Consider the following 12,203-nt stretch of genomic DNA (forward strand, 5'->3'; position numbering starts at 1 on the left):
CCGGCTATGGCAAGCCCATTGTGTAAAAACTAGATAAACTCAGTTTATCAGAAAAACTGTGTTTATCAATGATAAACTCAGTTTATCAACTGATAAACTGAGTTTTTCTGATAAACTGAGTTTATCAACTGATAAACTGAGTTTATCAACTGATAAACTGAGTTTATCATTGATAAACTGAGTTTTTCTTGATAAACTGAGTTTATTAACTGATAAACTAAGTTTATCAACTGATAAACTGAGTTTTTCTGATAAACTGTGTTTATCTGTTGATAAACTAAGTTTATCTGAGAAAAACAGAGTTTATCTGAGAAAAACAGAGTTTATCTAGTTTTTACACAAAGGGCTTGCCATAGCCGGGCCGGAAGAATTGGGCCCGTGGATCCGCGCCTGCCCCAGGATACAAGTATATTATGTATTATGTAACATGTACATGTATTGTTTTTCAGATTATGCTATAGGGTAGGGAGGCGAAATTGAAAACAATTTATTCACGTTATAGGGAATCAGAAGGTTTTTTTTCCAATTTTACATGTACAAGCATATATTTACTCAAATTTGGGAGCATTTTCAAGATTTCTTTTTCCTTTAAAAAAAAAGAGAATATTCCATACTGTATTCATCTTAACCATTAACTCTTTCTTATATAATTATGTATGAGAAAAATCGGACTGAAATAAACTAAACCAAAAAAAGGTAAAAGGGAGAGGGGCATACAATTCCGAAAATCCTTGAGGGTTATCATCATATTTTAATGTGCTATTGGGATCTGTATTTAGGAGATAGAGGTACATTTACCTTCGTGTACTTGGAAATGCTAGTAGAGTATTTGAGTTTTAGAGTCCGGGTATACAGGCCAGTGGTGCTACTCACCAAAACAAAAGTCCCCCAGTACTAGGGCTGAGTGTATGCCAGCCAAGGATTCGAACTCTCAGCCTACCTCTTCATCGCAAATGAAGTGAATGAACCACTATACGACAGATTTAGCAATGATCCTATTCAGTGGCATTGCGTGAGTCCGCCCATTGAGGGGGTATGGTGAAGCGGGAGGGAGGGGGTTTTGGCCTTACTCGGAAAATGAAATGCGAAACTGAAGATATTAATTAGGGGGAGGATGCGGGAGTTGGTCCAAGCGTCTTCTTTTCTCGTCCTTTACCCTTCTCCCTTTTACTTTCTCTCTTTCCTCGCATCTTATTTATTCTTTATTTTTCATCATTCGAAGGAGGGCGGGGGCGTACCCCTGTGCCTCCGGTACCTACGCCATTGGTTCTACTTATAATTATTGTCAAAATAATGTCAGAGATAAAACAGTCCTCTTTTTTAGTAAGATTTAATCATAAAATAACCAGATATGAACTCATCACAAATTTATGTTAACGCATTTTAGTTTATTTATTTCAGCTGGAAAATCATAAAACGAATGAATATAGCATAGAATATGATCGAATGCTTAAAAATAATGAAAAATATAGCATTCATATACATTCTTACGGCCAACATCGGGTTAAATGGAAAATATCATATATATCATGTAGATCTGTTAATTTACTCGATACATAAATGAAATGACAAACTAAAAACAATCCTTTAGTCTACAGTGTATATTGAATCCCTTGGATCCGCGGTTATCATGATTATAACGCACAACGAAGAACAGAATATGACAGAACATAAACATTTATTCATATACAGTTGTGTATTCTTATATAAAAATAAAAAGATATTTGCTTTTTTCAGTAGGTCAATGACAAACGATTCTTCTCAGATTTCATTCTGACATTTTCTGGTAAAAATAATGTAATTTAATTATGCATAGCCTTATAACGGAAACATGTCAAAGTAAAATTATAATCGGTTTATCGTGATGAAATTAAATACAATTTAGAATGAGACCCTTTGGAGGAAGAGCATCAAACAAAGGTTGATTTTTCAATTCCATCCGGTAGATTAGTATACGCTAACACACTCGCGAAGTATTCCGATTCGTACTTCGGTGAATTTCGGACGTATTCGATATACGCCGGAGACCCTGGTATGACGATGTTGTCCGCAACGACGACGGTTCCAGCTTTCAAAAGCTGGTGCTCTTCGAGGAGGATCAGATCGGGTTTGTACAAAGATTTTACGTGATCGATGAACACGTAATCAAAACTGGCGATGTCGAACTCGTCTTTGAGATTTGGAATGACTTTAGTGGAAAAACCCTTGATGACTTGGACCTGAGACATGAAATGAAAAGAAAAATATTGTTTAATGAACTTGGATTTTTGAGATTAAGAGGAGTTCAACTAAATTACAACTAATCGTTCGTAAGCCATCCACTAAAACCTTTAGACGTGTTTTGCCGTTTTATTTGATGTGCCATTTTGATTGGGTTATTATCTTCGCTAATAAAGTGTTTAAAGACCATCAACCTATCTACCAGTATCTTGTTTCCATTGATTTTCTGGCCTTAATCTTTGTATAGGCGCTTCAAAGACCACACCAGTCACGACAGTCCTGCGTCAGCTTATGCCTAGGTCATTTAGCTCCACGGCTAGGATACCGCGGCCGTACGCCCCCGAATTCGAGAGATACTTGCGGCGGCCGCAGAAGATATGCGGTGGCCTCAGGGTCACCCTAGGGCGTATCCCTATCTTTACAGGCTGTACGGGTCGCCGTGGGATTATAACGCGGATTTATGACCGTTTTTCATGTCTAGTTTTGCCGTAGCGATTAGACACGCCGTAACCATGCCGTAGAGCGGTTCCATGGCGACCGAAAGTCAGCCGTACGGTAGTCTTGCGTTTTATATACCCCAGGGGTGAGGCGGTAGCATCAGTCTGACCGCACGGTCGCCGTATGGTCCCCCTTCGGCCGCCTTGCGGGCATCTTTCGGCTCTCTTACGTCTGCCGTAGTATTTGTCAAAAAGCTACGGCCGCCGCAGGGACGCCCCTTGGACCTACTAAGGCGACCGAGCGTAATGTCTTCAAAGGCCGTACGGCAGTCGAAAATGTTGTGTCTCCACAAATTCAAAATACGCCGTGCGGCTTCCCCAACATAATGTGACCGCTACCGTGTGTGACCGTGGCAATGCTGCGGCGGTTCTTAAATTGCTATTAGCCGTAGATATTTTAGACCGCACGGCCGCCGCAGCAAATGTGACCTAGGCATAAATGACGTCTCACGTGCAGAGGGCGTTACTGTCCCTTTTTGGCGTTCCAAAGTTTGACTTACAGAGAAGTTTTTGCCTTCTATAGCTTTACGTATTTAGTTTACCCATCACTTTTAAATGGCTTAACATTGCACCGTTTGTTAAAAGGAAGTTAATGTGAACTTCCCTCATTCTATTATTTTGCATGAAGGAAACTTAGATTGCAAAACATATTGTAGAAGGCATTCTGTTTCAATATGACATGCGTTACTATCTGATAGCGAATCAGTCGACGACATCAGGGAAAGCATCAAACAAAATTTTTAAAAGTCAACTACATGTACAGTAATCATGGGATTTTTTTCCTTTAAAAGACACTCGTTGATGAGACTGCGATGTTAATGGTTTGATGAATCACAGCATTAAAGTTGTCTCGTGACTATATCCTAAAGTACTGGAATTAGTTTGTCACATTCACACCTTAAGGCTTAAGTCCTTGTCATGATAATTAACATTTTCTCCATTACCACATCTTGTAATCCTGCAAATTCGATCAACTTTCTTGCAGTAGCAGCCCGAGTTTCGTCAGGCTCCACACAGAGGTAGCGCGATCCTTCCGGAAGTTCCCGAGCGGCATTGATAGCCGAGTAGCCGATGAAAGTGCCGAGCTCCAGACACGTCTTCGGTTTCGTTTTCTGCACGATCTTTCTCACGATGTGTCCTTGTATGACAGAGAGAGGGGGTGGGGTAGAGAAAGAGAGTGGTTTTAACTCTTATAATGCCACAGGGCTAATCCCCATTGTGCCAAGCCCCAAATCCCCCGTGTCAGGTTGTTTTGGAGATAATCTGATTAACGCCTTGATTAGCAGTGAAAAACACACAGCACAGTCCAATGAGCATGAACAATAACTGCTATTACGAATTCTGCATTGCACGCACATGGCACTCAAGCGATAGCTCTCTCGCATGGACTAAGCACAATAACGATAGCGTGCATGTAGCCTTATGGCAGGCTATGAGTTAAGTGAGGGGAGTGCGCACTTATAATGGGACAGCGACGCAGAAAGAAAGGGACAGAGCAAAAGAGAGATGGCCGGCGTCGACAAAATACAGTCAAAGAGAGTGTGAGAGAGAGAAAGAGAGAGAGAGAGAGTGTGTGTGTGTGTGAGAGAGAGAGAGAGAGAGAGAGGGAGAGAGAAAGAGAAAGAGTCATAGAGCCAGAGACTTGCAAGGTCAAAAATAATACGATAAGGAAAATGAAGAGGTCCGTTTTAAAAATCATGATGGATAGTGAGATTTGGGAATTTATACTATACTAGATTACATAAAATGCCATATAATCAACAAGATGAAAGAATTTAAAGCGGGACTGCACTACTGGTAGCTACTTGCGCCCTCTATATTTGGCAATCAATGCCTAAACGGTACTCGTTGGTCCCCCATGATCCCCTTTTCCTATGTTAATTGAGAGCTGATTTGATGAGATAACCACCTGTTGGTGACCATGCAGGGAGGTCTAACCCATCCTGGCCTAACTAGTGCAGACAGGCTTTAAGGTCATTATAAGACGATGATAATAGGGACTTTTAGATGTGCGTGGACGTGGACGTGTGACGTCCTTTGAAGGCACTGGCAGTACCTTCAAAGGATGTCAGACATTGCAGTCCACGTTCCCGTCGTGCAAATCTAAAAGTCCCTAATGAACATCAGACAACACCCAGGAAAGAATAGAGTGCGACCACAGAGAGCATTAGACGAACCATTCACCTCCCTGGACATACGAAGCGTAAATTCGTTTTGCGTCAGTCAGGAATTAGCTTCAGACATAGATTTATGCGCTCTACAGACCCAAACGTTATCTCAAACATAAAAGCTGGGGTGTTGCGTGATTCTAGCCATTGAGGGGGGGGGGGGGGGGGGTGGGGGCTATGGTGGGGGCATTGACCAAACTTGACAAGCGCGTTATATTGCAATGTTACTACAAAATAGCGGAGTTTAAAGCTTATCTGTACTAGTTTATAGGAGGGATTAGACCTCACTGCAAGGTCACTGGACAGGTGGTTATCTCATCAACTCAGCTCTCAATTAACATAAGAAAAAGAGGGTCATGGGGACCAGTGGTCACCGATTAGGCATTGCTTTCTATATAGAGGGAGCATGAAGCTACAAGTAGGACAGTGTGGCTTTAAAGCTAATCTTGAGCTCTGGTACTCGTATGCCGAGAGAACATGGCTGTAATATTCATTCTGGATTGTTTATCCTGCAGTAGATAGTTTGTAAAACCAGTAAAATTAAAACGACCTCACAGAAACTTGCTGGAAATCATCTTCAATAAAAAATTAAAAAAACACAACTCTATTAATGTTGCACATAGCCATATGACCTGTGTTAAGCACATTATATCGGGCCTACCTCCCTTGATTACCTTATCTTTCTATGCTCATTACTCAGCCCCTATACATTTTCCACCAACATTGTTTGGCTCATGTCATCTATTTGTAATCTTGAACATTGATTCAGTGTAAGTTTTGTTGGATTCTGTTAGAATTTATTCTCTATCATTACCAGAACTCAAGTTTATACTTCAGGAGTTTGATACTAATAAATACATTCGATCTATAAACAAAATCAATACCTTTTTCGTCACCGAGACAGAATGTCCACTGCTGTTCACGGTTGAAACGATCCAACGCCTTTATGATACTGTCTGGATCTCCCCTCTGCGCATGCTCAGTGACGTATTGATAGATCCGATCGGTCAGCCGACCATACCATCGGTCACACAATCGCTTCAAGACCCCTTCAAGATGAACAGAAGAGGGGGGGGGGGGGGGGAGAGAGAGAGAAGAAGAAAATTCTGTTATCAAGTGTACTGATAATGGACATTGATGTAAAACTGAATAAATGACTGAGTAAAGGAATAAATATATATAAAAAAATAAAAATCAATCAATCAATCAATCAATATATAGATAGATAAATAAATTAACTTGATATGAATGAATAAATAATTTAACAAATAAATACATTATATATCGGCTAACAATGGCTGCCCTGTGTGCCGTGGAGAGGGGGGGGGGGTGCCGGGCGCGGGTTTGGAAAGAATACTAAGTCTTTTACATGTACACTTTTTACTTGAAGAAAATAGATTAGGCCCTAAAGTGCTCTAGTGCAAAATGATAGTCTTTTTTGTGTATGGATTTGTAGGGGGAAATGCAATAGATAGCATGTTTCATGAGTGTCACGACGTCATAGAAATAACTACATCGATCTACTTATATACTAACTATGCTTCTACTTCTAATGCTGCTACTACATATTGTACCTGCAGCCCAGCAGCACTAATATTATTCATGATGCGTTTGACATCGTTCTTTGACGCATTTCCCAATGCACATTAAAATCACCTGAAATTATCAACTTTCCTGGAATCAAAGAGGTTTTACTAATAAATAATTATTCATCAAACTCGGTAAGGAAATCAGACAGAGTTAACCTGTTTACAGCTGATGGAGGTGGTCTGTACACAACAATAAAATGTACTGAACTTGAAATATCTGTAACATGAACATATTCAAAAGTTGAAGAAGCAAACTCTTCCTTCGTCTTTTTCATTTTGAGTGGTGTTTTGAATAATATACCGATACCCCCTCCACGAACCAGGTGGTGTACTACGTCATACGCTTCACTTAACGTCTTAACCATGTTTCGGTTATAAACAACATATCAATATCATAGGCCTATGTTATTGTACATAGTTTGTACATACTCTGCTATGAAGCATGGACTTTAGCCTCTGATACTAAAAAGCGTTTGGAAAGTTGCAAAACGTGGTTTTTAAGAAGAATGATGAAAATCCCCTGGACTGACAAAGTTAGTTATGAGGAAGTTCTTACACGAGCTGAAGTGCAAAGGAAAATGATACGTGAGATGTTGATTAGGCATTTGAAGTTCATGGGTCACATTACACGTAAGGAAGGCCAAGAGAATCTTGCTTTGACAGGGGAAATTGTGGGAAGAAGGAGTAGGGGAAGAAGGGGGATACTTTGGATGGACAGTCTGCAGAAATTGTTGGAAGAGAGAGGAGTGAAAGAACTGGGAGTGGTACTAATACAGAAGGCTAGGAACCGAGGGTTGTGGAACAGCAGGCGCGTACGCAGGAGGGGGGGGGGTGTTTTGGGGTTAACACCCCACCCCCCCCCCCCCCTTGAGTTTTTTTAATGTGTGTGTTTTGTGTATGTTTTTTGTGAAACCCCCCCCCCCCTTTTGAGTTTTTTTTTTATTATTTTTTTTTTTTTTTATTAAAAAAATTTAAAAAAATTATGCCAATGGCTGACCTAAAAAATGGTGACCTTCCCCCCCCCCCCCCCAACGGAACAAAATGTCAAATTTTGAAATTTCGAGACAAAAAAAAAGAAAAAGAAAAGTGTTCTCCTAAACAAAGAATAACATAAGAGAAGGTGATAGAAGGAAAAAAACAAGGAATAACATAAGAATAGAAGGAAGAAACACAGAATAACAGAATAGAAGGAGGAAACAAAGAATAACATAAGAGAAGATGATAGAAGGAAAACACACAGAATGACATAAGAATAGAAGGAAGAAACAAAGAATAACATAAGGAAAGACAGAAAGAGAAAGTGATAGAATGATTAAAACAGAGAATTACATAAGAAAATGTGATAGAAGGAAAAAACAAAGAATAACATAAGAATAAAAGGAAGAAACAAAGAATAACATAAGAGACGGTGATAGAAGGAAAAAATAAAGTATAACATAAGAATAGAAGGAAGAAACAAAGAATAACATAAGGAAAGACAGAAAGAGGAAATGATAGAAGGAATAACATATTAACGGAACAGGCCACGATAAAGAGCATGGCATAGTGAACGCAAATTGCATGAAAAGCAGGCGCGCGGTTTTTGCCCAAACCGGAACAGGCCACGATAATGACGCCATAGAATCATGATTGAGATCTCCGTTCGTTCAAACGAATTTTAGCGACCGTGATTCTGCAGAATCACGATACAAAATGCATCTTTTCAGCGTTTCATATTTGTGTTTTTAAACACGTTTATTTTTACGACCGGCGAAAAAATCGCTTGAACGAAACGTGTTTTAAACTAAACGTCTTTAAAAATCGTGATTCTAGGGTGAAAAAGTGTCGATTGAACGCACCCATTACATTACATTCTCCAGCTCTGTCGGGATTCCCGTATTGTGTGGGAGCACTAATTAATGGCCTCTGGTGCTGATGTATTCACCGGATGGTCCAGGATTAGGACTGACATCAGGCGCGGATCTACGTGGCAATTTTTCCGGCCTGCCCCCCCCCCCCCCTAGCCCAAAAATCTGTTTTTAAAAATCGGATAATAACGTATATTTAACTTTTTTTAAAACGAAAACGCCCCCCCCCCACCAAAAAAAAAAATATATATTTTCGCCCACACCGAAAACAAATTAATGGTCCTCCTTTCCATCACCCCCTCCCCCTGCGTATTCACCGGCTGATGAATTGGCCCCCCCCCCCCCTCTTGTCGCCGACTGGATCCGCCCCTGACTGACATCGCCAGACTGAAGTAACTTGAGCTGAATATTTATAGATACTCGAAATGTCAAGTACTTACAGTGAATCTTCTTAGCTGCATGGTATCCTATATATTGCATTCAACAGTACAGAGTAGACTCGCAGTAACACAATGAGAGTGAAAAGGCAGAGTTTCAATGGCTCCAAGGGATCCCCAAACTACACGCACTGCTAAATTTTTAGTGGACCCCCCCCCCCTATACTCGATCATAAATTAAGAATTTGTTTGTAATAATTTTATTATGTGCAAAGTGTAATTGTAAAATTACCACCAAAAAAATTATGTATGAAAAATTGTAATACCTTTGTTTATCTTTCTGTTGGAAACGAAATAAATATGAATTGAATTGTGCTTCCATGCATCATTGCAGGCAGTCAATAGGTAGATAAGCTGTCCGTTCAAGCGGAGTGACCGTATGGTGACAATAATTATAGCTCCATACAGCACACATGACGGCTCACACATTTACTGTATAGCTCAAATCAAACGATGGATAAGAACAGATCTAGCAATATCTCATCAATAAAAGCAAGATGTAATTGCACATTTAGCTACAAGTATCCTTGCATATCACAAAATTATCTGTTACAATCAATAATAAAGAACTTAATATACATGGTAGAAAACTACACAGAGCTCAGAGAGCACAAAAAACAATGTCAACCACGCAGGGCCGGAAGGTATGCGACTTCTACTACTACCATTCCTTTCTACCCCGATATACTATTCTTACTCCGATGATACCATATACCTCCAAAGGCTCCAATACTATTAATACATTTACTAGATGAATATATATTACTCATATTACATGTATTACTATTCATTATACTCTCTATACAAGTTATACTACAGGTACATATATTTCCTCATAAATTACAGTATTGCTGGTATAGTTATATCTTAGGCTAAAATACCTCCATCCGGAATATAGAAGAAGTTCAAATACTGGCTGTATAGATATTGAGCCCATGTAAGTTGTGGCACTTGCGGCCCTCCATTCTCCATCTTCAAATAATCCGTCGTTTATCTTCTGTATACCGACTGAAGAAAGTATCACGAGCCGCTTTATTTATTGCTGTACACTACAGATATACAGTCAGGCCAAGATACACGCAGAGCTCGTATTGTGTCGGCCATACGGTCTATACACTATGAACATTACAGACAAAGAAAGCGGACAAAATATACAGTTCCTCAGGTAGACAAAGGAACATCCCTTCACTGCTATTAAAAAATGTGTAGAACAGGTGTCACATGCATATTCACCTTTTTACATAATGTAAAAAGGTGAATATGCATGTGACACCTGTTCTACACATTTTTACATAATAGCAGTGAAGGGATGTTCCTTTGTCTACCCGAGGAACTGTATATTTTGTCCGCTTCTTTGTCAGTCATGTTCATAGTGATAGCATCATAAACGTACGATAGCATGTCCCTGGTAAAACACCACCACTCCGTGACTGTAAACCAAGGAGCTTTAAGAGATGGAGTCGTATCGATCTAGCTCCAGTGGCGGATCCAGGGGGGGGGGGGGGGGGGGGGGGCCCTGGGCCCCCCCCCCCCCCTTGAGAAAAAAATCATGTACAATCACGCGATTTTTACCTTTTTGGGGGTTGGGGTCCCCCCCCCTGGCGCTCAAGGGGGGGGGGGGGGTACAAATTTTAAAATTTTCGAGGACCAAAAAAAATGTGCTCACTACCCCCCCCCCCCCCCCCCCCCCCCCTGAGCGACTTTTCGGCTGGTTGAGTCGTTGCGATTTTTTTGGGACTCCAAAAAAAAAAAAAAAAAGTGTCCGCTTATCTGGATCTTCCTTGCAGATACGTAGACAGAAGGTTCCTGCCTAGCTGCAAACTAACGGGCCACTTTCAAAGGGAAATATGCTTTTGTAATGATAATTACTTTTCGTTACCACTCGTCTGATAATACGAGCAGTACACAGTAAGAGGCAAGCGAAAAGAAATGGAGCAAAATTTCCTGAAATATTAATCAAAATTACTCGACTGTGCATAATTATGTGGGTACTAATCTGACATAATAACATCATAAATAACTGTACATTAACAAATTACATGAGCCGGAAATTATCGGAAAAGTGTCAAATTGCTGGTGCAATAAGGATTGTAATATTTTACTATTTTTTTACAAATTAAAACTGCTATTATACAATGTAAGCAAGTTTCTTGACACAATTAGGCTTTTGTATTCACATTTTATCATCTATTCGATTTCCCCCTTGTTGGTTAAAAAAAAAGTGAAAGATTAACGATATTCATTTGTGAACAAAATCACTACTCAAGCTTTCCAATGACATTGGCGGCTTCGAACCTCGGACATCAGGTAACAGAACGCATGTAGATTCTAGTGTGCAACCTTAGAAAACGGCAGCTACTTGGCATACTTGTTTGTCAGTTGGGACTCCAGCTCTTAAAACTCCTTGGTAAAACGGACAGATATTTAGAGATTATGTTACAGACATTCCATGCTTTGACTTCGTGTGATACTGGAAACTTCAACTGGCCTTGATTGGAAACATGTAAAGGATTTGCTGTCGTTCCAGTATGTGTGTTGCCATCCCGGCCCCGGCCCCCACTCAGATTTAGGGTACGTATATGCGTGTTCCAAGCGACCCCCCCCCTTTTCAGCAAAAGTCCGGTGTGTAAATTCAATACGGGTCGACCTTTTTTTTTGCTATGCGAGCCTTTTTCAGCACCCCTCCCCCCCCCCCCCCCCCCTTCAGAAAAAGTCCGGTGTGTAAAGTCAATACGGTTAGACCTTGGTTAGACCTTTTATTTTGTTACGAGTCGGTGAGTTTGGGAACACGCATGGTATCCCTCCGTTCACGGAGTGGGGGGCGGGTGGGGGCGGGGTTGCCATGTCTTTTTTTATTCCACGGGAAGTCACACACACTGGAGCACGTGATGCACTTTTGTGGGTCAATATATATTTTTGTTTAAAGAGATCTTTTAATTCTTTTCATAACAGGGAAGAGGAAAATTCTGCTTAGTGTACCTGGGTCTAGACATTGGAGGGGGCGGTCCTACGACCTTGAATGAAATGCAAAATCAGCTACCTATTATAGGATGCGGCATGACAATTTTTCTCTCCCTTATTATACATGTCCCTTTTGCAGCCAACGTCAAAGTCTGTAGAACTTAGCAGGAATTATGAATAAGTCATGTGAAATTTAAACGTTATAGTAGTGTCCTAATATTCAAGTTATGCAAGGAAACTCGTTTACCTTCCAGACTCCCTGTCAAATACTATTGAGTGACTCCCTGACATCTTTTTTCTTTGGTAATAGCATACATAAAAACGAGCTGTAACAGGTACATGAGCATTTGTCTACATCAATAAACCCACTACTTTTAATGGCCAAAATTAAATTGATTGAATCTTTGTGCAGCACAAAACGTTCGACCATTCGGTACAAGAGTCTGAAAATCATACTATTACTTATGTGCATAATAATCACTTA

General features: G+C 40.3%; 1 protein-coding gene across 1 annotated transcript; it reads right to left on the reverse strand.

The window, feature by feature from the left end:
- Nucleotides 1-1,699: 1,699 nt before the first annotated feature.
- On the reverse strand, nt 1,700-9,908 carry LOC581002 (catechol O-methyltransferase). Its single transcript, XM_781028.4, has 4 exons — nt 9,640-9,908; nt 5,770-5,934; nt 3,662-3,855; nt 1,700-2,219 (listed from the first exon to the last, which is right to left on the reverse strand). The coding sequence occupies exons 1-4, from the start codon at nt 9,728-9,730 to the stop codon at nt 1,911-1,913; spliced, it is 759 nt and encodes a 252-aa protein (XP_786121.2). The 5' UTR covers nt 9,731-9,908; the 3' UTR covers nt 1,700-1,910.
- Between the last annotated feature and the right edge of the window lie 2,295 nt (nt 9,909-12,203).

Source organism: Strongylocentrotus purpuratus, unplaced genomic scaffold (genome assembly GCF_000002235.5).
Source record: "Strongylocentrotus purpuratus isolate Spur 01 unplaced genomic scaffold, Spur_5.0 spur5_scaffold_5, whole genome shotgun sequence".
Classification (NCBI taxonomy): Eukaryota; Metazoa; Echinodermata; class Echinoidea; order Camarodonta; family Strongylocentrotidae; genus Strongylocentrotus; species Strongylocentrotus purpuratus.